This window comes from Pteropus alecto, unplaced genomic scaffold (genome assembly GCF_000325575.1).
Source record: "Pteropus alecto unplaced genomic scaffold, ASM32557v1 scaffold98, whole genome shotgun sequence".
In the NCBI taxonomy this organism is placed as follows: domain Eukaryota; kingdom Metazoa; phylum Chordata; class Mammalia; order Chiroptera; family Pteropodidae; genus Pteropus; species Pteropus alecto.
Genome location: NW_006443570.1, coordinates 20,088,963 through 20,113,873, shown reverse-complemented (window position 1 = coordinate 20,113,873; position 24,911 = coordinate 20,088,963). Strand labels below are relative to the sequence as shown.

The 24,911-nt window shown below is 54.1% G+C and overlaps 1 protein-coding gene across 1 annotated transcript in view; it reads left to right on the top strand.

Moving 5' to 3' along the window:
* The window catches only part of MYO18A (myosin XVIIIA), an 82,061-nt gene that overhangs the window by 35,384 nt on the left and 21,766 nt on the right, over positions 1–24,911 (top strand). The window contains 24 exon segments of the mRNA XM_025041829.1: positions 1,566–1,653; positions 1,854–1,960; positions 2,075–2,251; positions 2,607–2,820; positions 2,948–3,090; positions 3,681–3,781; positions 4,639–4,702; positions 4,939–5,083; positions 7,297–7,473; positions 7,683–7,773; positions 8,055–8,247; positions 9,070–9,156; positions 11,559–11,700; positions 11,854–12,013; positions 12,767–12,953; positions 13,263–13,506; positions 15,946–16,055; positions 19,174–19,239; positions 22,391–22,519; positions 23,205–23,348; positions 23,740–23,829; positions 23,983–24,102; positions 24,316–24,427; positions 24,852–24,911. The exon segment at positions 24,852–24,911 is cut by the window's right edge and continues 8 nt beyond it. Of these exon segments, the coding sequence (XP_024897597.1) occupies positions 1,566–1,653; positions 1,854–1,960; positions 2,075–2,251; positions 2,607–2,820; positions 2,948–3,090; positions 3,681–3,781; positions 4,639–4,702; positions 4,939–5,083; positions 7,297–7,473; positions 7,683–7,773; positions 8,055–8,247; positions 9,070–9,156; positions 11,559–11,700; positions 11,854–12,013; positions 12,767–12,953; positions 13,263–13,506; positions 15,946–16,055; positions 19,174–19,239; positions 22,391–22,519; positions 23,205–23,348; positions 23,740–23,829; positions 23,983–24,102; positions 24,316–24,427; positions 24,852–24,911 (3,151 nt within the window).

The window sequence follows — 24,911 nt, the reverse complement described above, 5'->3', positions numbered from 1 at the left end:
CTGTGGTGTCACCTTATGTACCAGGCTCCAAATTCTTGAACGTACCAATTTTTAAGACAAAGGTTTTACTTATCTCATGTCATTTTAAAAGAACACGTAGTTTTGTTTTATAAAGTTGCATTTTTCCAAATATATTTTTCAAATGTACTAACCTTTTTTTTTTTTTTTAATGTTTTCACTTAACAGTTTAAAATATTGACGCCCCATAGTGATCCTCCAATTTGAAGGGTCGTATCACTGTTCATGATTGCTGGAGTTTGGGGGCCACGGGTGTAGTCCAGCCTTCCCACCCTGTTGCTGGGAAGGGCAGTCAGCGAGGGAGAGAGTTCTCTAAAATCAGAATCCAATCTGGAAGTAGAACCTAGATCTCTTGCAGCTCTAAGAATTGTGACAAAGAAAATGTTTCCTCTTGCTATGTTTTTTTGTCCTTTCCAATCCTCCACCAGGGGTCAGTGTCACAAAGCAGTGTTATACGACCCAGGTCTCGTGAGGGTGGGGGCGGGCAGGGCCAGCCTGATGGCTGCTCCATGCCATGGGGCATCGGAGCTATTGGATGACCCTACTACCCTTTCACTCACGCACAACAAAAGGAGTCTGAACTGTCTGTCTCCTATTTGCCCAGCATCCTCGGACACCATTTCAGCCCAGCTCAGGTCCCTTGGGGGGCGCCAGGTTTGGCAGTCCCACACCCTGACAGTGCCTGTAAATGTTTCTTTCTGACTGGTGACCACCTGGGGCCTCTGGGGTCTCCCAGTTCCTCTATACTTGTTCCAGTGCCCATCCATGTGGCACGCAAGTCTTTTTCTATGTTTAGCAGAACAGTGCTGTCCCTCCCGGCCTCCCTCATATCTTTCCAGCCATGCTCCTTCATGCCCTTGTATGGGCTTAGCATGTCCACATAGGTCTGTGCACCTGCTACCCTGTGAGGAGGAGGAGCAGGGAGGCTGGCATGTGCATCTGGGTGCTGCCCCCCACCCAGGAGAGCATCCTCTGGAGAGGAAGACCAGGCCGGGGCCAGGACTCAGGCCCCACTTTTCATTTTGCACTGCAAAGTCCTCAGTAGACATTCTCCTTAGGTCTTGTTCTTCCCCAGCTTGGTGAAGGAGGGCCTGTCAGGGTGGGGGAGAAGCTAGGACTAGAAGGTCACAGTAGCGGTGGCCCAGGGGAGGAGTGTGGGGTCAGGACACTAATCCTACAGGCTTCACAGGGAGGTCGGAGAGAAGGCAGCTGAAGGTAGACCCTGCTGATTTGCCTTCCTGAGGTCTGCTCTCTCCTGGGTACATGCTCACTGTGTCCCTGTTCTTCCAGATGCTCAGGGTTGGCATGGCCCCTAGCTCTGTCCTTGTCCTCAAGGCTCCTCAGGATTACCACTACCTCCTGGCTTCCCCACCTTTTTCCTCTGACACCTCTGAGGACACCTGTTCTGTGTCTGCCACTCAACTCTTCCCCTCGCCCCGTGGCTCATCTGGAAGCCCTTCCCTTCGCATGTCTCCTCTTTCCTACTGTCCTTGTCTCTGTTTTCCAGAACAGCCTCTGACTATCTATTCTTCCCCTCCCTCTGATAGGTGAAGTCAGAAGAACAGATTGCAGCTGAAGAGGCCTGGCATGAGACAGAGAAGGTGTGGCTGGTCCATAAGGATGGCTTCTCGCTGGGTGAGTTTTGGGAGATCCAGGGGCAGATGCCTGGGCCTCTCAGGTGTCAGTGCTGCTGTGCCTTCTGGGTCTGGCGAAGGCTGCGTGGTGAGCAAGGAGAGGTCAGTGATACAGTGGAGAGGAGGCCAGACTGTGAAGGGCCCAGCAAGGGTGGGAGAGCCTTCCTGGGCCCATGTCTGACTATCTGCCCTACTCTGCAGCCAGTCAGCTCAAATCCCAGGAGCTCAGCTTGCCCGAGGGGAAGGTGCGTGTGAAGCTAGACCATGATGGAACCATCCTGGACGTCGACGAGGATGACGTAGAGAAGGTTGGCAGGAGGCTGGTAGAGGGCATAGGAGGTGGGCTGGGCAGGGCAGGCTTGTCCACTGGCAGTGCACACAGGTTCTGCTTCTTCAGTGCTCTCCTGCCTGTGCTGTCACAGGCTAATGCTCCTTCCTGCGACCGTCTAGAAGATCTGGCCTCCCTGGTGTACCTCAATGAGTCGAGCGTCTTGCACACACTGCGCCAGCGCTATGGCGCTAGCCTGCTGCACACATATGCTGGCCCCAGCCTGCTCGTCCTCAGCCCCCGTGGGGCTCCTGCCGTGTACTCCGAGAAGGTGCGATGCCCCCCAGGCCACCATGTTGTCACATGGATCCACCCACCCACTATCTACCCTATCTTTTCTGGCTCTGCCCCTTCCCCTTGGCATTCCACTGGGCCCCTGTAGTCTCACAGCTGACCTTGGGGAGAGGAGTCATCTCAAAGGGTGTTGACAGAAGGCCCTCCCCCAATCTCTAACACAGGCTAGGGCTTGGCTGGTATCTGCATTTTCATACACGGCCTTAGCCTCAGAATCCCTCTGCTACCCTGGAGTGAAAGGCTCAGAAAGATGTAGACCTTTGGGGTAAGGGGTATTTGAGTGGGACCAGCTAAGAGCCTACCCCTTCCCCCCAATCCCTTTCCCGCCCAAGGTGATGCACATGTTCAAGGGGTGTCGGCGAGAAGACGTGGCACCCCACATCTACGCCGTGGCCCAGACTGCATACAGGGCGATGCTGATGAGCCGCCAGGACCAGTCCATCGTCCTCCTGGGCAGTAGTGGCAGTGGCAAGACCACCAGCTGCCAGCATCTGGTACAATACCTGGCCACCATCGCAGGCACCAGCGGGAACAAGGTGTTTTCTGGTGAGGCAGGGACAACTGAGAAATTGAGAATGGGCTGGGGAGATGGGGGTGGGGATGGAGGCTTCTCCTAGGTGCCAGCTCTTTTCTCTTTGGCTTTCCTGATGGCCCCTGGGCCTGTCTTCTGCAGCAGAGAAGTGGCAGGCTCTGTACACGCTCCTGGAAGCCTTTGGGAACAGCCCCACCATCATGAACAGCAATGCCACCCGCTTCTCTCAGATCCTCTCCTTAGACTTTGACCAAGCTGGCCAGGTGGCCTCAGCCTCCATTCAGGTGAGGAGACACTCGGGGTAGTAGGAGATTGGCTACCTGATTTCATGTCTCAGAAATCAGGCTCTCTCCTGTGCCTCGTTTTTCTGGGATTCTGCCCCTGGCACTGGCATGGCTGGCCTGCTCTGCCTGAGCCCTCACCATTCTGCTTCCTGTGCCTCCTGCCCTGGGTGGAGCATAGTTCAGCTTCTTGCCCAATCCTGCCCAAGCCCTGGCCCTGTGCTCGGGGACTTCTGTCAGGCAGGTTTCACCTGGGGAGGACTGGCTTGTCAGTAAAGTAAGGCCTAACCAAGTCTGACTCCCTTCCATCCTAAATGAAATCTCTCACCACAAAGTGTTCAGCTCCCCGTGAAAGCTGTTCCTGGCGACTAGGCAGGGCAGCAGGGGTCCCTCCATGATCTGGGCCTGTCTTCTTCCCTGTGGCTCTGGTCTCTGCCTGGGTTTGCCCCTGAGGTGATCTGGCCTCTGGTTGAGCACCCGGAGAATAACAAGCAGCCGCTTGTTCCCATGTGCCCAATTCTTTCTTCTATGGGGTGGGAGAAGCTTGGCCTGGCACTGCCCTCCTTGCCCATACCCTCCATGCTGTGCCACAGACGATGCTTCTGGAGAAGCTGCGTGTGGCTCGACGCCCGGCTAATGAGGCTACATTCAATGTCTTCTACTACCTGCTGGCCTGTGCGGATGGCACCCTCAGGTGAGATGGGACAGAGGGAACAGGGAGAGTGCTTTGGACTCCAGCCCTCTGAAAGCTCCTGGACTTTGCCACTCAATTGCATTCTGTACTGTTTATTGTGTGCCTGATACACGTTAGGCTCTGAGCTAGGTCCTAGGGATGGCAAGATGAATGAGCCCTAGGCCCTGCCCGGCAGGAACTCCCTGGCCCCAGGCACAGGGGTCTGGCTACGTATGAGGGGCACAACTGGCCCCTCAGTTTTCCCAGGGCCTACCTGGGATCTCTGCTACCCACCAAGGTAGGCTGGAGAGGAAAGCACGCTGAGACGCAGGTGGTCAGGGACTTGTCTGCAATCCCACAGCTAGTATGGGGCTGAGATGGTATTTGAGTCTACACTGGGGCCAAAAGCCCAACCCTTTTTCAGTGCCCTCCAAGCTGGCCCTCCATGCCCCCATGTTGGCTCCTCTGCCAGGCTCCTCCCTTTGCACCTTGCGACTCGCTGTCTGCGATCACTGAGAGGATAAATGATAAGGGTGAGCAAGCAGCCCCATGGCATTTTCCTCCTTATGTCTTCTTGTAACTGAGGGCGTGGTCTCTGTCCTGGCTCCACTCGCCCTTCAGGCAGGTTCCCTGCTCCCTTCCAGGGGTCCGGCGGGACGCTCACCAGGGCATCTCTGGTGATCTGTCTTAGGGAGTCTGGTGCTCTGACCAGACATCCAGGCCAATTAAGAAAGGCAGGAGCAGCTGCTTGACGTAGGGCATGATGGGCAGACAGAACTCAGAGTCTGGAAGCTAAGTTTGTCTCTCTCCACCCTGGCAGGGAGGTGGCCTTAGCGTAGAGACCAAGCACTGTGCTGATGCCTCATTTGTACCCCTAGGACAGAGCTCCACTTGAACCACTTGGCAGAGAACAGTGTGTTTGGAATTGTGCCACTGGCCAAGGTGAGGGACCAGGTTGGCAGCCCTGGGTCTTGGGGATTGGAAAACCCTCAGATGGCCTGGAGTGCCCCGGGGGAATAGCAGGAGCCCAGCTCCAGCCGAGCGGCTCTACCATAGCCTTGCCCTCCCTAGGGGCCCAGCAGCATGGGATTATGCTGGGCAGGGGGTTGGGGGGGTGAAGGTGGGAGGCATAGGGCCCCTCTGAGATCCAGTGCCCGTGTGCCCATTTGTTCCTGCAGCCTGAGGAGAAGCAGAAGGCAGCTCAGCAGTTCAGTAAGCTGCAGACGGCCATGAAAGTGCTGGGCATCTCCCCCGATGAACAGAAAGCCTGCTGGCTCATCCTGGCTGCCATCTACCACCTGGGCGCTGCAGGAGCCACCAAAGGTAACCTGCAATGGGTCCCATCAGCCAGGCTTGTCGCCTAGGAGACCTCGCGGGGACCTTCCCATTCCCAGTTTGTCCTCACCCAGCACAGGCTCATCTATTACCAGACATCCCTCTTTTGCCGCGCTTCTTCCCAGCCCCTGATATCAAAGCAGAAGGCCCCCAACACCCAGAGAAGCGTCTCTGCCAATGATGGCCTGAGGGCTGGACTTAGGTGGCAGTGACTGAGAGCACTGTGAAATCGGGGTGGGGGCTTTAAGGGCTTAGAGACTGAAGTGAAGAGAAGGGCCCCAACTCAGAGCAGCCCCCCCTGGATTAACTCTCCTTCTTGTTCCCTTTCTGACAGAGGACCCCGAGGAGCAAGCGGGTAACTGACATTGGCCCCTCCCTGGGGTGCCGGGGCCACGTGGCCCCATCTTGGTGTTTACCCTGGGCTCTCTCTGGGGGCTAGGCTTGTTCTGTCATAATGAAGGGCACTGGCCTGGGAGAAGCCCCAGGGTTGAGGGTGGAGAGGGCACCTGCTGTGGGACTTCTCGGAGTCCCCAAAATAGCTGCTTCTATCTGTTTTGCTTCCAGATCCTGGAACCTCTCAGGATGCCCTCCATGGGGCTTAGGTGGGGTAGGGTGGGCTTGCTTCCTGGGGCTTCCTGAGGCCAGTTTTCCCTGAGTCTTCCTTTCTCTCCACTGGTTTGGTAGCAGGTGTCTCTTCCTCTTGCATGTCAGGGTGGAAACCACTAGGGGGCAGCAGGCACCGTGGAAACAAATGAGTCGCAGCTTCAGCACTTGTGCTTGGGGGCTTGTGAATGGCTAGAGCTTGGTCTGGCTTGGAATACACTGCTGCCTTCCTCTGAGATTACATTGATGGGTGGGCACTCTGCCCACCTCCTCACCTCTTCTCCAGTTTAGGAAAAGAGGTGCTGCCTGTGAACAGCACCTGGGGTTTTGGCTTCATCTTCCTTGAGATGTGAAGAGCCCCACGCTTCTCAGTAGGAATGAGAAAGCACTGGTGGGCGGGTGAGTGGGTGCATGGAGGAATAGGCACCTGGGTTTTAGGCTCCTTATGATCTCAGAAGATAGCATCCCTACCAGAAAGGAAGTAGGCTCTGAGTTAAAGAAGTCTCCAGACTAGGTAGGTAGGCAGGAGGGTGGGCATATCACTGTGTCTTGAGGAAGTTCTTTCACTCTTAAGATGATAAACCCAGGTTTCCTATAACCCTACTCAGTGCTGATTGCAGGCGGAGAGCTCTGGGTGTGTCAGCACATGGACCTTTTTGAGCAGGGTCCATTACTCCCTCAGAGCTTCCAGTATTTTCCAGTGTGTGTGTTTATGTGTGTGTGAGAATGTCTTTTAGGTCTTTCTTTGTGTATGTGTGTCAGTGTGATTATATTCATAAACATACTCCTTTGAGATTGTGTGTGTGTTTGTGTTTCTGAGTCTGAATATGGTTATTTTCCTGCCTGCTCATCCTCACAAATCCCCACCCTCCGCGGTCCCTTCTCGTGGGCCTGGAGGGCTCAGTTGATGACTATTTGGTAACATGCTGTTTTTCTTTGCATGCTGCATGCTGGTCCTTTGCCTTACAGAAGCTGCTGAAGGTAAAACCTTGTTTCTTGTTAGCTTTCTCTAATTGCCGTGATTAGACACATGTTGGCTGAAACACGTCTGTCTGCGTGGGCTGCTCCCTTTCCTCTGAGGCTTTTTCATATCCCCACTGTTGGGCCATGGGTGGGTGTTTGTGGTCTCTCCTAGCAGATGCCTGGAAGTAAGAGGGAGGATCCTAATGAATTCACAGAAGGGGAAGGCACTGTGTTTCTCATGATGTGTCCCCCAAGGCACAGGTGGCTCTCATGCTCATTGAAGGTGGGCTGGCTCATTCATCCTCTGACTCAATTTCCCAGAGTTGGCACTCCTGGAGCCAAGCCCTCTAAAAGGGTGTTTGCAGCTGTGTACCCTCTGGTGGCAGCTGTGAGGAGTTACCTCCTTTTTTTAGGACTTGTTCATCCTCTCTACCCCAAAAGGGACACAGGAAACCCTGGCAGCTGCTGGCTGGCCTTGTTTTACTTGAACCCTCTAGTGTCATCAGGGCTGGTTTTTTCTCTGGCAAATACCTACTCCCCAGTTCTGTGGGAATGGGGAGCCAAAGGGCACAGTGGTCATCACATGGCCTAAGGAGGAAGATCCAAGATGCCAGATCCTTTTTTCTACCCCATAGCTGGCCGCAAGCAGTTTGCCCGCCATGAGTGGGCCCAGAAGGCCGCATACCTGTTGGGCTGCACCCTGGAGGAGCTCTCCTCGGCCATCTTCAAGCACCAGCACAAGAGTGGCACCCTGCAGCGCTCCACCTCTTTCCGCCAGGGCCCTGAGGAGAGCAGCCTGGGAGATGGCACAGGTACCCTGGGCCGGCGGATGTGATTGGGAGGCCTCATCCAGGGCTCATTGCTGTCTCTGCTGTGAGGAGACTGCTGGCATGAAGAGCTCAGATCAGGGGAAAACACTTAGACCCAAGGCCCCTGCTGACTTGGCCCTGGGTAGGTGGGGAGCATACCCTGGTGGGGATCCCAGGGTGCAGGAGATAGAGCTGATCCTCTTGCCCCACAGGCCCCAAACTAAGTGCACTGGAGTGCCTGGAGGGCATGGCATCTGGCCTCTACAGCGAGCTCTTCACCCTTATTGTCTCTCTGGTGAACAGGTGAGTGAGTGCCGGTCAGGAGGGCTCAGGAGTTCTCTGGCTTCCTGCCTTGAGAAAGGTGGAGTTGATGCCTCTGAGCTTGTGCGATTGCTGAGGCAGAGCCATCCTCCGCCAGCAGAGGGCTCACTGTCCTTGTAGGCCAAGAGAGGCACACCCAGAGTCCTGGGCACCTGCACAGGAATGGAGACTTGGTTTGGGGCAGGGCGGGCTGCCTGGGCACCAGGGGCAGACCAGTGGTGGTACTGCCCTAACCAGCTCTGATCCAGGTTCTCCCTGTGAAGGGCTCTCAAGTCCAGCCAGCATTCACTCTGCTCTATGATGATTGTGGACACTCCGGGCTTCCAGAACCCTGAGCAGGGTGGGTCAACCCGTGGAGCCTCCTTTGAGGAGCTGTGCCACAACTACGCCCAGGACCGGCTTCAGAGGCTCTTCCACGAGCGCACCTTTGTGCAGGAGTTGGAAAGATACAAGGAGGTAGCACCTGACTTTGCCTCTGCCTGCCACCCCTCCTTCCCCTCTGGCCTTGGCTCCCTCAGGGAGGGCATCTGTGGATGAGGGAAGGAACCACCTTCCCTGCTGGCTGCTCCCTCCCAGCTTTTACTCTCTTTGTCATTTCTGTCTGCCTGTGCTTTCTAGACTAGGTGTCTTTTCTTGTCCCAGGCTTCATTCTCACTCTGCGGAGAGTTTCCTCCCTAAGAAGCTAGATGTATTCAGGGTCTAGGGAGCCCCTCTTTGCCCACCTTCAAGACGCCACCTAGGCCCTGTGAATTGCCACCATGCAGCTCCTGCTTCCACATGTGTGGGGCCCAGCCTTCCCTGTCTCAGTCTCCTGATCTATTAAGGTGGTGACTGATTATTAAGGACCCCTTCATAAAAGGGTGTCCCAGATGGGTCGAGATCTGGAAAGCCTACCTTATATAGAGATGAGGGACATTGATCGTGGGGAGGTTATTTGTTGGGGTGAAAGAAGATTCAGGAGGAAAAGGACAGATTTCTTCAATTGTTTCAAGGATGTGTGTGAAAGTAGGCTTTCTTCACGTAGCCTATCAGTGGATGTGAATAACAGGAATATGCGACTTTAGCTCAGTATAAAAGGAGGTTAGAAGAATTTTAGCTGTCCAGAGATATAGTGTGGTGCCTTGGGAAGTGCTCAGCATTTGTCAGTCGGGCTGCTGGTGGCAAGTTCCTGCATGAGATGGGAAGTCAGACTTACCCCAGTGTCCCCTCCTAGCCTGCTCATAGAGCTGCACCCCACACGTGGCCCTGTGCTCACTACCACTCTGCCTTCTTTCCTAGGAGAACATCGAGCTGGCATTTGATGACTTGGAGCCGGCCACAGATGATTCTGTGGCCTCTGTGGACCAAGCCTCCCATCAGTCCCTGGTAGGAATTCTAACGAAGCCCTAGGCTGGCCTTCTCTTCTCGCATTCCTCTCCTTCAGTAGAGCAACCCCCCCACCCCCGCGCCCCATGTGAGCTGCTGCCAGTGGTGCCACTGGGGGTTGAGTGGGGCCCAACAATCAGGCCTAGACATTGAGCACTTTAGAGCTACCCCTCAACCCTCAGCCAGTCTGGCCAGGAAGATGGTACTTTCTTCTACTGTGGTTCAGTGGGGAGCCTCAGCCACTGGGTGTCTGAGCCTGACAGGAACCTGTACCTCATCTCATACCACCTAGGGCTCAGGCCCTGCCCTGTGACTGGCTGAGCCTCAGGTATGTCTGCCAGGAGCCCTGATGTCTCCTAGGTGAAGGCCTAGGTGGACCCAGAGGTTGTAGTCATTCCTTCCCATTGTCCCCAAGAAGAGGACTGATGCAGCCTACAGCCTAGCAGAGTGGGGCGAGGAGCCAGTACTGCCCCAAACAGGGAAACAGTGCCCAGCTACAGACTCCCACTGAGGGCCGTGTGTGACCCCTCGCCCTTCACCCTTAGGGGTGGGCTTTGCCACCCTTTGAACTAGTGTCTTGGGCACCTTGCTGCCTGGGGACTGGCTGGCCTCATGAGCATTTGATATGTAGTGATTGTCTTCAATTAGGGAAGTTGCATAAGGTACTTTACTAGAGAACTGGCATCTCTGCTAAGCTGCTGATCTCCCTCCTCTGCTTTGAGCCCAGCCTCCCTCTCCCTTTTCCTTGTGGTGAGGCCCTGCTGGACTGGCAAGGGGGTGGGGCCCCATGGAACATGTGGGTCCCCCTGGGACAAATGCTTAAATTGCCCAAGTTCCATATCTCCCCAGGGAAGCTGGATTTTTTTCCCCCTGACACCTGGGCTCCGTGCTAGCGTCCCTGAAGCACCTTTGTCATTCCCAGGAGGTACGGGGAAGTCGGTCCATGTGGCTTAGGAGCAGCAGTGGGTCAGACAGTGGGTTTGGATGGGGCTCGGCAATCCTTTCCCTTCTTTGCTCTCCCTATCTGACGGGTCTCAGCACTGGGTAGCTGCACCTCTGGAGATGGAGCCCCTCAGTGCCCAGCCTGCCACTCACTATCCAGTGGCTTTGTTGCTCATTCCTGCAGGCAGCTCCAGCCACTCTGGGACCTTAGTTGTCCATCAGTCATTGGCCATATTCTCCTTCCTCCTGGTAATCACACTGACTCCCTTGGGCAGCTGTGGGGAGGAGATACAGGCAGCTGGGGTCCAAGAGAGGGCAATGGCACTTCTGTTACTACTCTTGTCCCCCAGTCCCTAAAGGCCAGGCAAGGACGGGGTATGGGGAAGGCTCGGTCCTTCTTGCCTCAAAAAGAGGGGAATTCCATAGAAAAGACACCTTCAGACCAGACGTGGCCACAGACCTAGGTTGTTTGGATTGCGTGGGGTATTAGAAATAAGAATTCAATATTTCCACCTTCTCTTGAAAAACTGGAGGATTTATCAACACTAGGCCAGCATTCTTCCAGGACAGCAGTTGGCTGCAGCTGAATGGTGGCTGTTTTCTTTAGATTGGGATACTGCTCTTTAGTCATCTCAGTTCTGCCCATTTGGGCTTTCACATCCATTAAGTCACCTGTCTTACATTTTTCACAGTTGGGTTTATGACTCTGTAGTGATCCCACCTGTAGTGCTCTGTGCCCTGGGTGCTCCCCTCTCAGGGGACCATGGTTAATCCCTCAGCTGTTACTTATTGATAGCTTCCTTTGGGCCATGCACTACTCTGAGAGCCTCACAGACTTTATCTTGGTTAATCTGCCTGGGAGGTGATGCCCAGGGAGTAAGGGCAACACGGGACTCACACAAGTCTCGTGTGACCTGCAAGGGGTCAAGGATGGAGGAGAGCATCTGGGTGTGGGCTTGGCTTAGTAAGAAGACTTCAGTCTTTGATTACTTTGAACACGAGTCCTAGGAATCATACTCTGCTATGGACTTCTCTCTCTGATCTCTTTCTTACCTCCTCTTTCTCCTTGCTGCCCACCTGTCCCACAAGGTGTCAGCAGTGAGTGGCAGAAGCTGCAGTTTGTGTGTGTGCAGCGTGTGTGTGTGTGTGTGTGTGTGTGTGTGTGTGTATGTGTGTGTGTGTATGCAGCCTGTTTGTATAGTGTGTGGTTGAGGAGAAGCTGCAGTTTGTGTGTGCAGCGTGTGTGTGTGTGTGTGTGTGTGTGCAGCCTGTTTGTATAGTGTGTGGTTGGGGACAGGGCACTAGCTTTTTTCCCAGAGTTCCATGTGACATTGTGTGTGTGTGTGTGTATGTGTGTGTGTGTATGCAGCCTGTTTGTATAGTGTGTGGTTGAGGACAGGGCACTAGCTTTTTTCCCAGAGCTCCATGTGACACAGTGGGTTTTCTTTGCTTCTCCATAGGTCCGCTCACTGGCCCGCACTGACGAGGCAAGGGGCCTGCTATGGCTTTTGGAAGAGGAAGCTCTGGTACCAGGGGCCACTGAAGATGCCCTTCTGGAACGCCTTTTCTCCTACTATGGTCCCCAGGAAGGTGACAAAAAAGGTAGGTGGCACCCCTGGAGGGCAACTCTTCTGTTTCTTCTCCAGAGGACCCACTTATATGGGTCCAGGTGGCACTGTGTAGGGGCTCACTGAGTCCCTGGGCTTTTTTGGGCCTGTGCCCTGATGACCTGAACCTTGCTTCTCCTACCCTCAGGCCAAAGCCCCCTCCTGCGAAGCAGCAAACCTCGCCATTTTCTCCTGGGCCACAGCCATGGCACCAACTGGGTAGAGTACAATGTGGCCGGCTGGTTGAGCTACACCAAGCAGAACCCGGCCATGCAGAATGCCCCCCGGCTCCTACAGGACTCCCAGAAGTAAGAACACCACTCACTCTGCCCATGTTCCATCCCCAGGGATATTTGAGTCTCCTCCCATCTCAGAGGCCCCCTCACCAGCAGGGTAGATAGCCTCCACTTCCTAAGTGGCAACAGCCAAGGCTAGTTGGCCCTGAGGGCATAGGGTGGCCTCCTGGAGTAGAGGTGGGGACAGACATGGTTGAAAGGACTTATAGTTTTAAATTTGATTAATGCTCCCACATTCTTCACGGAAGGCAGGAATAGCCTTAGAAACACCTCATTCATGTAAGCCCTGTCATCCATTAATTTATTCAACAGATAATTATTGGATACTTACTCTGTGACAATGAATAAAACACAAATCCTGCCCACGTGGCGTTTACATTTTAGTCGGGGGAGACAGATAATGACCAGTGAACATCATAGTAGATTAAATCTTCTGTTAAATGTTGATCTGTGCTCTCTCCTGCCACTTTGGAACCCTTTCCCCACCTTTGCCCTTCCTGGTGATGAAGAGCAGACCACCCACTCTGTCTGATCCTGCCTACCCCTCGGCTTCTGCCCACCCCAGTATTCTCTTCTCATTATTTGGAGATTTCTCTACAGTTGCTCTGTAGGATATGGGACCTGTAGCGCCAGCCCAGGAAACTTAGGCCCCTGGCTACAGTGGTGCGGGGCTTGTTTGGTTCCCTAGGAGCTGGGAGAAGGAATGGCCTCTCCTGCTCTGTGAATGTGACTTCTTTCTTTCCTTCACCCTCCCGCCTCTGGCAGGAAAATCATCAGCAACCTGTTTCTGGGCCGGGCGGGCAGCGCCACGGTGCTGTCAGGCTCCATTGCGGGCCTAGAGGGCGGCTCACAGCTAGCGCTGCGCCGGGCCACCAGCATGCGGAAGACCTTCACCACAGGCATGGCAGCTGTCAAGAAGAAGTCACTGTGCATCCAGATTAAGCTGCAGGTGGTAAGTTTGCCAGCCCAGGCCTCAGCATCCTTTCTTACCCGTGCTGGGTAGCCTGGGCATTCTGGGCACACTCAGGTCACCCAGTGCTCACTCAGTGTCCCACTCTGACTTGATTACTGTTGATGGGGTCCTGTTTTCATTGCTGCTGCCTGAGTGGCCGCTCAGGCCTAGTGAGGACAGAGTTGTCCTGTCCGGTGGTGGGATACCTGCCATCCTGCAAGCAGTGGAGATGCTAGCACTAGTCCCTGCTTTTCTGGACATGAGCTGGACCATCAGAGTCCACTGAGGGCCGTCCTTGCCCTTTGGCAGGATGCTCTCATCGACACCATCAAGAAGTCGAAGCTGCATTTCGTGCACTGCTTCCTGCCCGTGGCAGAGGGTTGGGCCGGGGAGCCCCGTTCTGCCTCCTCCCGCCGAGTCAGCAGCAGCAGTGAGCTGGACCTGCCTTCAGGAGACCACTGCGAGGCTGGGCTTCTTCAGCTGGACGTGCCCTTGCTCCGTGCCCAGCTCCGCGGCTCCCGTCTACTTGATGCCATGCGCATGTACCGCCAAGGTGGGGCCTCCTTCCCACTCAACTCCTTCTCTTTTCTGGAACTGCTCCTGCCCCTCCCCACCTCCCAAATGGGGCCTATGGGGTTAAAGGGATGCTGCTCCCCTCTTATCTCTGGACTGGCCCTCGATCTCTTTTCTGCTCTGGTACCTCTTCCATGGGGTCTCCCTTCTTGTCTCCCCAGCCCAGTCTGTTTCTTTTCACTCTGCTGACTCCCTACCCTCTCTCCTCTCCCTTCCATATTCCAGTACTCTTCATCCCCCTGCCCTCCCACCCCACATGCCTTCTTCCCACAGCTCTCCCCTTCCCTGGAGGGAAGCACACAAAATGAACGTGCTTTACTTCCCTGGTTTGGATGGGTCAGCTCTGCCCACTGCAGCAGACCCAGTGCCCTCATGGAGCCATCTGCCCAGTGAGATAACTACCTCCAGGAGCAGGCAGGTGACTGGGAAAGCCCCCCAATGAGAAATGAGATGCTAAATCTTTCTGAAGTACTTGAAATTCTCCAGAAAGGTCAGACAAACTCTTTTTATAGACCCATCTAGAGTTGGGGACAGAGAGAGTGATAGTAATAGTAGTTAGCATTCTTAGAGCATTTACGGTATACTAGACGGTATTTTAAACTCATCACACACGTTAACTCATTTAATCCTCAAAACAGCCTCATGAGATGTAGGTACTATTATCATTCCCAGATGAGACTGAGGCTCAGAGAAGTTAAGTAGCTTGCCCAAGGTCACACAGCTCATGAGCAGCAGAGTGAGATTTGAGCCAAGCAGACCAGCTTCCCAGCTCACGCCTCTCAAGCAGAGTTTCATTTTCCTGAGAAGTTATGAGTTGCCAGGTTCTTGCCCTTTTTCCCTTAGCTAAAAGAGCAGGCAGGGTTTCACCCACCCATAGCCAGGTCCCCTTGAGGCATCTCCATGGGCACTGTCACTTTTCCTCAGCAGCCAAGCCAGGAAACAAGCTCCCTGCCCTACTCTAAATAAATCATCGATCTGTCCCTACGTCTTGATACAGAGTTGGTGTTTATTATTTCAAAACCAAATTGTTACCGCTCTGAACCAAAATCAATGTGCTTTACTCAAACAAGCAGATCGATGAGGCCAGCAGCAGCACGGCCCCCCTCACTCAGTCCCCAGCCACCATCGATAGCACTGATGATTAATTAAGATGCCAGGCATCCGGACCTGCTATCCCGGCCCATCAATTTAATTGCAATTCAGATACAATCAATAGCTCACTTTGTCTTGGCCCCTCAGCGGCCCCCGCCTCCTGTTTCAATTATCAGGCACATGCATCAGCCTCATCTCCCAGTTGGAGGGTTTCCCAGAGCTAGCTTGGCCGGCATAGTGAAGTGAGCCCCCAGCCGGCTATCAGGAGCCCGGGTTTGGAGTCCAGTTCTGCCTCCAGCCACAGCCCTTGTGACCTTGAGCAAGCCGGTTGCTCCACCTCTCAGGCCTCAGTTTCCAGTCTAGAGGAGGAGCAATATCAGGTCTAAGACCCTTTTTCAGTTTGAAATTCTGTGATTCTGTAGGAGTGGGTCTCTTGGTCCTCCTCCGTGAGCTCTGGTATCCTCGGGGTGACTTGGGGTAACCTCCTGCTTGCCACTATCCTGACCTTGCTCCAAGTCAGAAACCATCTCACCCTTGCCCCAACCACAAGCCCAAACAATAAAGGTAACACTCTTTAGGGAAAGGGAATCTACAAGTCTTTTTGGTTACCTGGCCTAGGGCTCAAGGTCAGGATGGGGGCAGGAAAGGAGCTCTTTCTGATGTCCTGCTCCAGTGGACTGAGGAAAGAAAGGGAGCATAACCCGCCAAGTGAGCCAGGCTTTCTACATAGTTTATCATTTGGGCTACCATGCAAAATAAGTGGTAGAGCCTCCATTTAAAGATGAAGAAACCAAGGTTCAGAGAGGTTGGTTTACTCATTCAAGGTCACATAATACTACGAGCCAGGGCCAGGATTCCATACCCAAACCCATGCACTTTTTCTCTCAGCTATTTTTTTCTTATTATTAAGTAAGTCTTCAAGACATTGTTCTCTCTGGGTTATAACAGAGTCATAGACTCGGAGTCATAGGTCATTGAGGCTTTTACCTCCATAGCATTCCTTCTAGGTGGTCAGTCATCTCCTGTTTGCAGGCCTCACAACAAGGAACCTGCTTCCTTCTAAAAGAGCCTATTTCCTTTTTTAAACCTTGCAGTCCCTCTGTGGGGCATCCCAAATGTCCTCTCAGCCTCCTGTCCCTCACTCCTTCCTCCTTCCTCTCTGTTCTCCTTTCCTGGGCCTGCCTCCACCACAGGTTCTCCTCTCCCAGCAGTTTCTTCCCCTTCAGGTGACTCTCCCCGTGGGCTGCCTAGGCACCAGTGGCTGTTGGGGTGTGCCGGGAGCAGGCGAGGCACTGACGGACCTGGCCCTGGTCCACTCTCTCTCTAGGTTACCCTGACCACCTGGTATTTTCCGAGTTCCGCCGCCGCTTTGACGTCCTGGCCCCACACCTGACCAAGAAACATGGTCGCAACTACATCGTGGTGGATGAGAGGCGGGTAGGTCTGGGCCCCAGAGCCACACCCGACCCCTCACCCTCAGCTCAGACCCCTCGGAGCAGCTGCCCTTTCTTGCCTAGAGAAAGCTGGGCTGGCCCTTGCTCAGTCTCCCAGTTTGGGCCAACCAAGGTCAGGACAGGGGCGCATGGCTGTCAAGCTGTGGCAGTAGGGAGAAGGCAGCTTGGAGCATGGACTGCAGAAGTCAAAGTCCTCCACCTCTCTGAAGGCCCGAGTTGGGGGTGTCTGTTCTCTCATGAGCCAGACAATCCTCCAAGAGCCTCCGAAGTGGCAGATAAGAACTAGTGTTTTGCTGTACCACTGGTAGCACCTGGGCCCCTCAGCCTCAACCTTCACATCAGGGACTAGTTCCTGCAGAGGGAGCTGTGCTACAGTAAGCCTAAGGTTCTCAGGCCCCTTGTCAGCCTGGATTGGTGAATATCTGGCTGTAGAAGTAGATGTCTCCCTGACATTCTAGGCTGTCTGTCACCTTGACCTCCAGGAGCAGCTCTTCAGGGCACCAAAGGGCTTCTCGAGCAGAGGAACCCTCCTTCACTGTGCTCTGGCCTCAGGTACCCACGCTGACTCTGAAAGCATCTCAGACCTTAGGATAGCTTCCCTAAAAGGGAGCGCGCTGTGTGGAACAAGGCAGAAATCCCCTCTTCCCCTTGCCCCCAGAGTCACAGACCACATTCATGGCCTCAGAGACATTCTCTCCATCCTTGCCATCCAGGCCCTGCCAGCATCCAGGGTGATCTTAGTGTGAATTTAAGTGACCTGTCCCACATCTCCTCTCTGACCCTTGACCTCCATTCCAGCCTCCCACTGTGGCTACACCCAGCACCTTGTCATTCCTGGACATGTTCCGCCTCTGAAAACTTAAATTTCAGCACAGCCTCCTACCTGTGTGTCTCCTCTTTCCTTCTTGGGACACCTGCTCATTGACTCCATTGAGACCTCTCGTTTCTGGGCCCCACTACGTTTTCTCCACACTGTCCATTCCCTTCTGACTTCACTTCCTTTTTCACTTAGCCATGACTCAGTGGTCCAACCCTCCGGTCACTAAGCCTCCATCAGCTCTCCTGAGCCTCCCTTTGCATCTACCCTACCTAAGCCCATCCTGAAGGGCTAGTCTTAGGGTGTCTGCACTCCCAAGTTTCTGTGGGGGAAATGATACAACTGTGTGGACTTGAATTTCTACAGCTTCAGTGAGGTCTCCAGCTCCAGCTGGGCCCTTGGGTGGCCTGATAAATTTCCCATGTGCCCCATCCTTACCTGGCCCCAGTTCTAAGCTCCTACCCTGATATTCCATTCTCCCCCTTTCTCCTCAAGTCTTCCCCAGGTCATCTTCCTAGCAGTTGACCTTGCCTTCAAACGCTAATAAAGTTGAGGCTCCAACTTTGTCCTGTCTTCTGTACACTGCTTTTCAGGGGCCTCCTCCTTCCTGGGGCCTCCTCCTTCCCCAGCCCTCCCCTCATCCAGTACCTTCCTCCTGTGCTTTGGAACCCATTCCATTTGGTCTCCCTGAAGACCTATTCCATCAGTGATCATTTCTCCCGTGTCTTCAGCTTCTCTTTCTCTGCTGGCTCTTTTCTCAGTGAAGAAGCATTCTGTAGATGTTGCTCTCAGAAAGGAGCCTTCTGTCAACCCTCTCATGCCGGACTATTGTCTTTCTCTCACCTGCCCCATACCATCAATACCTCCTCTCCTCCTGCCACCCCCAACCCCACCACCACTCATTTCTCTACCCACATCTGCCTGGTTCCTGTCCCTGACACCCTGGGACTCGTCTTCTTGTCTCTCCATGCCCTTCATGTTGCCAGAGCTGAGGGGCACTTTTCTATGCTTCTTGGCCACATGTGACTGTTGGACAACTCTGTTCTTTTTGAAACATTCTCTGCTCAACTTCTTTGCCGCCACGCCTGGTTTTCCCCTTGTCTCTTTTTTCTTCCTTTCTCAGTCTCTCTGAGCTTTCCTTCTTCCACTTGCCCCTGAAATAAAGATCTCTTTCTCCTTTAAGACTCTTTCCTTGGCCATATGTGTTTTCTATTCTACACCTTCTTCTGGGGCAACCTCATTCACACCCATTACTTCAATTACTGCATATATATTGACGACTCTCAAGTCAATATCTCTCACTCAGGCCTCTCTCCTGAACTGCAGACATGCATTCCTATCTAGCTGCTTTCTGGAGTTCTCTACCTGTATGCCTTATAACACCTCAAACTCAGCATGTTCAAGCCAAATCGATGATATCTCCCCCCACACCTACCCTTTCTCGTGTATTCCGTGCCTTGAAGAACAGCACCATTATCCGTTTAGTTACATAAGTCAGAAACCTCAGCATGCCCCCAATGTCCTTCCTCTCGTCTACTCGTCCCCCACACCTAGCAAGGCTCTCTCTGTCCCTAACACCTCCCGCATTTCCCCTCCTCTCTTCCCTTTGCATCAGGTTCTGGCCTTTTCTCCTGTGGATTACTGTAGTAGCTACCTAAGGGGTCTTCATCCATTCTCTGCCCTTGTTCAAGTAGGATCTCCGTAGAATGCAAAGCTGATCCTGTGCCTCCCTGAGAGAGCCCTCCAGAGGCTCTCAAAGCACACAGGCTCCGCATACTTTGGCTACTGTACCTCTCTAGTTGTACCTTAACTGCCCCCTCTTTACTCCGAGTTATGCTAACTAGTTTCCTCAGTGCATTCTGTTGTCTTGTGTTTCCATGCCTTTGCTTGTGCCAGTCCCTCTGCCTGAAATGCCCTCTCCCTCCTGAAATGCTCCTCTCCCCTACTTTGTCTGGCTAATTCTTACTCGTATCTAAAGACTCAGCACAAGCATCACTTCCTTCTGGATGCCTTCCACAGTTCCCCTTGTCTGACTTAGATGCTTCCTCCTCTGTGTACGTCAGTAATTCACTTGTCTCACTCCCCAAAAAGATCACTTGTTCCTTTTGTGAGCATCATATATCCCTAGAATCTAGCGCAGTGCCTGACCCTGTGGAAGCCCACCACAGGTGCTTTTTGAATAAATAAGGGACTGTCTGAATGGAGGATGGGGAAGGACCAGGTGAGTGGGCATAGCCCTGTGTGGAGATGGGGTGGGCTCCCTGACAGAGGTCTCTCTCTGCAGGCAGTGGAGGAGCTGCTGGAGTCCTTGGACCTAGAGAAGAGCAGCTGGTGCATGGGCCTGAGCCGGGTGAGTGGTCCCTACGGGAAGGCAGTCGAGCCCTCACTCTCTGGTTGCCTTTGTCTACCTTGTCTACATGATTGACCCTCCCCCACCTGCCCTCCTTGCTCGATTTAACATCAGGAGTCTCCTGTGACCCCCTTCCGAGTCTTGCCCCCAGCCCTCCCACCCCCCAGCCACTCTGGGGCTATCCTTCCTATCAAGCTGTCCCCTTCAGGGCTGGGGGCCAGGAAGTTAGATATTTCACCTACTGCAAACTTGACTCTGAAAAACTGGCTTGTTCAGTGCCATGAACACCTCTGTGATGTCAAGGAGGGAGTGGGTTGTAAGGTGGCCCTGAACTTAGCCTGGGTCCTAGTGTGGGAAGTAGGGAGGACAGAAAGGAGGATAGCTTGGAGAAGCAGGAAGGCAGTAGACAGAGTGCTCCAGAGGGCAGAACCCCCTTTGGCAAGTCAGCTAGGGCTGCCAGGGTCCCAGAGGGCAAGTAGGAAATGGTGAGGCCATGCCGCCGCCACCTGCCCACAAGCCGAATTCCTCATCTGAATGGAACGTGGTGCATAAAAAGCAGGCACGCCCGGCCCCGGGTGCCAGTCTGCCTCATCGCTCCACACCAAAGGGTCAGCCGAGCGTCTCTCCCACGGGGCAGGGATCCCCGCACACCCTTCTCTCTTGAGACTGCAAGGCTTGACTGGCGACAGCCACGTACGTGCTCCGAGGGCTTCAGTGGGAGGGAGAGCAGTTGGGAGCCAGGCGGAGGGTTCTGGACCTGTTTGTCTGTCAGCAGACAGGGAAGGAACTGCAGGTCCCAAGGCCTTGTGGGGAGTGTGAGGTGGAAGGATACGTTCACCAAAAAGGCTTAAGTGTCGTTTGTCCATTCTGTTCTCTGTTCTGCACTCTGAGTCATGTTCTTGGTTTCTCCGAGCCCCTCCCTCACTGGAAATCCTTTTCCTATCCCCTCACTGTATCTTTGTCTCTGCCGTTCCTGATTTTCCCTTGTCTTTCTGGCACTGGCAGGTCCCTGCTTGTCCCTGTTTCTCATTTTCTGGTTCTACTGTTCTTTCTTTCCTTGGTTTCTGTGTCTTCTGTGTCCTACCCTCTTTCCATGTCATTTTTGTGGTTTCGGTTCCTGCTGTCTGGCTCTCTCCCTCTCTCAAAAATGTCTAAGCTCAGGGGCTGCCAGCTGAGCCATTCCCTGGGAAGCCTATAGTCAAAGATCTCACTTCAGTGTCTTGGTCTCTCCCTACATGGGCTCCTGCCCCTCTGGCAGGCTGAGCTGCTGCTGACTGGCTCTGAGAGTGGCACCTCTTCCAAGGCATGTCCTGGGCAGGAGAGGGCCTGTCCAGGCCGGTCCTCTTCCCGGCTGCCGTCTTCGTCCCTCCGCATTATCCCAGTGCCTGGCTAAGGCAGTGGAGCCCCAGGGCCCACTCCTGCTCAGGGCAGAATTAGGGGCAAAGGCAGATATTTGGTCATATCTGGTTTGGGAGAAAAGTTTCAGGACTTCTAAGCTATGGTTAGCTCTGGCTGGTGAGCAGTTATTCCCTGTGTTTGTCACATTGCTTCAGAGCGGGGTTTTCAGTCTGAGCCCACAGGACCTTGAGGGTTGAAGCAAGGAGTCTGGGAGTCTGGGAGCCTCCTATTATGTTTTGTAAATTCGTATACATAGGTATGTTGGGGGAGGAGGTGGCCCTGAGCTTTCACTTAATTCTGAAAAGGACTCTTTACCTCACAAATGTACAGCTTTTCAAGAGAGGTCTGAGGCTCGCCGCCTACCCTCTACAACATGCTTTCTCTTCTCATTGTGTTTTCGGGCCATTCTCCATGCCCCCACCTGGTACTTTGCTTCTTCCGCCCTAGTCAGACAGCTATGCACGCCGACCACGAAAGTGTTTGCCCACCTCTGGGAGGACTTGGTTATTCCCTATCCTCTGGTGGGATCTCAGGCTCATACACTGTGGGAAATCGAGGCTCAGGTAGAGCTTGGGACCCATGAGAGATCCCAGGCGCTCAGCCCTACGTGTGGGATTTGGCGAAGTGTTGCAGAGGACTGAACTGGCTTTCTCCCAGGACAGCCTCAGGGGACTAGGTTTCCTCAGAGTCTCCAGAGGCAAAGCTTTCTCGGCAGAAAGCATAGGCCCGCTCCCCACTGTTCCCTTGAAGGGAGGCCTCAGGATACTGTGCCTAATGATTCTGAGTGTTTCCTGTGGAGTCCACATCTTCTCTTTGCCCCACGAAAGGAATTTTCTGTGTCTTGGGCAAGGGAGTCATACACCTAGGTATCCCTTGCCCTCTCTAAGAAGACTAGAGCCTTTTTTTCCCCTGACCATGTCCCCCTTTCTTCTTGTCCTCTTAATAGGGAAACTTTTACTCAGCCCCAGCTCAGGGCACCAAAGAGTGAGAGGAAAAGATGGGTGTGGGGGCGGCCAGCTGGTTCCTCTCACATCTGCCCTCCAGCCCCCAAACCTGTATGACAGGTCTCTTGACTGAGCCAACCCCCGCCCACCACACTGGCTTCTTCATGAGATGAAACCTGGATGTGTGGGTGGGGGTGGGGTGTTGGCACATGAAAGAAGAGATGTCTGAAATGAAACCGAGTGGGCAGGGTACAAGAAAGGGCCCCAACTCCTCCCCACTCCCCTTTCTCTGCACACTGCTTTCTGGACCTTTTTCTTCTTACCCAGGTACACCAGCATCTGCTACACCTGATCTCAGGCAGTCGGATGCCAAAGGCAGCTGGAGCCCATAGTTGGGCCCTGTGGTAGGCGGTGGGCACAGGGGTCATGGACAATGCTGCTGGCAGTCCTGAGGGAAGAAGCCACTGTCGGTGTTGCTGAGGGGTGTCCTCACCCCATTTGACCAGTGGCTGCTTCCTTTCCTTCTCGTCTCAATACCTTCCCTTGGCTTCCTTCTCTTTTCATCTCTCTTTGAAGTTAGATTTCCCACCTTACTCTTCACCTTCCAAAACGTCCCCATTCCTCCAGCCTGGCCCTCCTCCTTCAGCCTCCCTGGGGCCTCTTCTCGCTCCTTCCCTTCACTCTTGGATTTTCACACTTGGATTTTCAGCCTCTTCTCAGGCCAAGGGCCACACTCCTGGGCCTGCTGGTTTCCTAGACCGGGCTGCCTGGCCCAGTCTCTTGCCATTACCTGGCCTGCTTCTCCACAGGTATTCTTCCGGGCAGGCACATTGGCACGTCTGGAGGAGCAACGAGATGAACAAACCAGCAGGAACCTAACCCTGTTCCAGGCAGCTTGCAGGGGCTACCTGGCCCGCCAGCACTTCAAGAAGAAAAAGGTGCTGCTCCAGGGACATCCCCTTCCCAAGCCCCAGCCTAGCCAGGCAGAGCTGAGTGCCTGGGGTGGGTGGGGTAGGGGACTTGAGGGAACATGCAGAGACTGGTCTTGGGGCTATGAATTATGATTATCTGGGGGAGAAGAGGCAGCGCCCTCCCTGGGCCAGGCTGGGGAATGGGCAGCTCCCTAGTGCCAGTGAGAGTGCCGTGTGCCCAGCGATGATGCCATGTGGCCTGGTCCAAAGGTTAGGGTGGGGTGGGGGAACAGGGCCCAGGCAAAAGTGGGCTCTGGATCATAGGCTGCTCCATGAAAATTAAGGAGCTGTGTCAGCAACTCCTTTTCTTATTAGCAAGTCCATAAAACAGCCAGCACCGCCACCTCTTGTGTTTCAGCAAGATTAGGTTTTATAGTACATCCAGGCCAGGGTGCTGGAAATAATCAGGCAGCAAATAAAGCAGATGAAATTATTCCTAATGATGGCGGAGCAGTTAGTGCCCAGTGTGGTGCTCCCAGAGCCAAGCTGTCTGTTGCCTACTTTCTGAGGGACGGAAGGAGGCTGGGGGCGAAGGGTGTCATCGGAGTGTTTGACTCCGGGTCAGACGGCCAGAGGAGCAGCCTGGCAAGGGGGATCCTGGCTGGGCCTGGGACTGAGAGCCCTACTGTGTGCCACCCCCACCCCAACTTAGATCCAGGACCTGGCCATCCGCTGTGTGCAGAAGAACATCAGGAAGAACAAAGGGGTGAAGGACTGGCCCTGGTGGAAGCTCTTTACCACTGTACGACCCCTTATTGAGGTGCAGCTGTCTGAAGAGCAGATCCGGAGCAGAGACGTATGTAATAGCCCAGGGAGGGCCAGGTCACTGAGAGGAAAAGGGCTATAGTTCATCCTTATGGGCAAAAGTATTACCAGCTTTTCTTGGGCTCCCAAAGGCTCCTTTGTTTAGTCCAGAAAGCTAATGTCCTTGAACTATGCCCATCAAACAGAAGGCATCCATCCAGGGTCCTGACTGAGCCCTTGGGTAGCCTCTCAGGATAAAATTTCAGGCATCCTCATCATATGGGGCGGGTCTAGGGATAGGAGCTCCTGGGAGGCAATGGCTTCCTGTTCCCTCATGTCCTGGCCCAAGCTTCACCAGCTTCATTCATCCCAAGGGTACAGATCCTGGGCTCCAAACTCTCGCAGAGCCTCTGGCTCACTTTGCCTTCCTTACTGCACCCTAGGAGGAGATCCAGCAGCTGCGGAGCAAGCTTGAGAAGGTGGAGAAGGAGCGGAATGAGCTGCGGCTCAACAGTGACCGGCTGGAGACCCGGGTGAGTGACTCCTAGCACCAGACAGACTGGCCCATCTCTGCAAGGAGGCTTGGCCCAGAAGCTCCTTCCCCCCTGCCCCATCCCGCTCCCGGGTGTTCTGGCTGAGTGAAGCAGGCATTTCAACTGGTGGCATCTTCCCTCCCCCAACCCCAGATCTCAGAGCTGACATCGGAGCTGACGGATGAACGTAACACGGGAGAGTCCGCCTCCCAGCTGCTGGACGCGGAGACCGCAGAAAGGCTCCGAGCTGAAAAAGAGATGAAAGAGCTGCAGGTGAGGGCAGGGCTGGGCTGAACACAGCCATGCTAGCAGCTGCCACATTCTAGTGCCCATCTACTTCCCCCAAGGACAGGTGGCATCTTTGCCACTAGCCCAGCACCCCTGTCTGCCCTGGGTAAGCATGCGACCATGGTCTGTGGTTCAGGGGTGTGGGTGGTACTGAATGAGGGGGCGGAATGGCACACGTCCTAACTTCCTCTCCTGCAGACCCAGTACGATACACTGAAGAAGCAAATGGAGGTGATGGAAATGGAGGTGATGGAGGCCCGTCTCATCCGGGCAGCTGAGATCAATGGGGAAGTGGATGATGATGATACAGGTGGGTCTGAGGCCAGAGGAGCTTGGCAATGGCCTGAGTAGCAAGCTCTGATGCCTGCTCCACCCATCGTCCAGGCCTATTTCTTGTGTGTAGGTCTGTTATAAGGCTAATGTGAAATAAATAGAAAGTAGATGTGCCAATAAATGCAGGAGATTATCATGAAGGACTGTAATGACAATGACAATGACAATGTCTGAGGGCCAAGGTCCAACAGTCCTTGGGGAGAGGACAGCACATACAGCCACGTCACCCTCTCTAGCCTTCTCCCAGCTCATGACTCCTTCCACCTTGCGATGAAGCCATCATTTCAGAGACCAGGCTGACTCCACCTGCTGCCCCTCCCTGTCTCATCCTTCTTCCCCTCTGGCCCTTACTGGGGACTCTCAGCAGCTCAGTCCTCCCTTGTCTGCCCCCAACCCCACAGGTGGTGAGTGGCGCCTGAAGTATGAGCGAGCTGTGCGGGAGGTCGATTTCACTAAGAAGC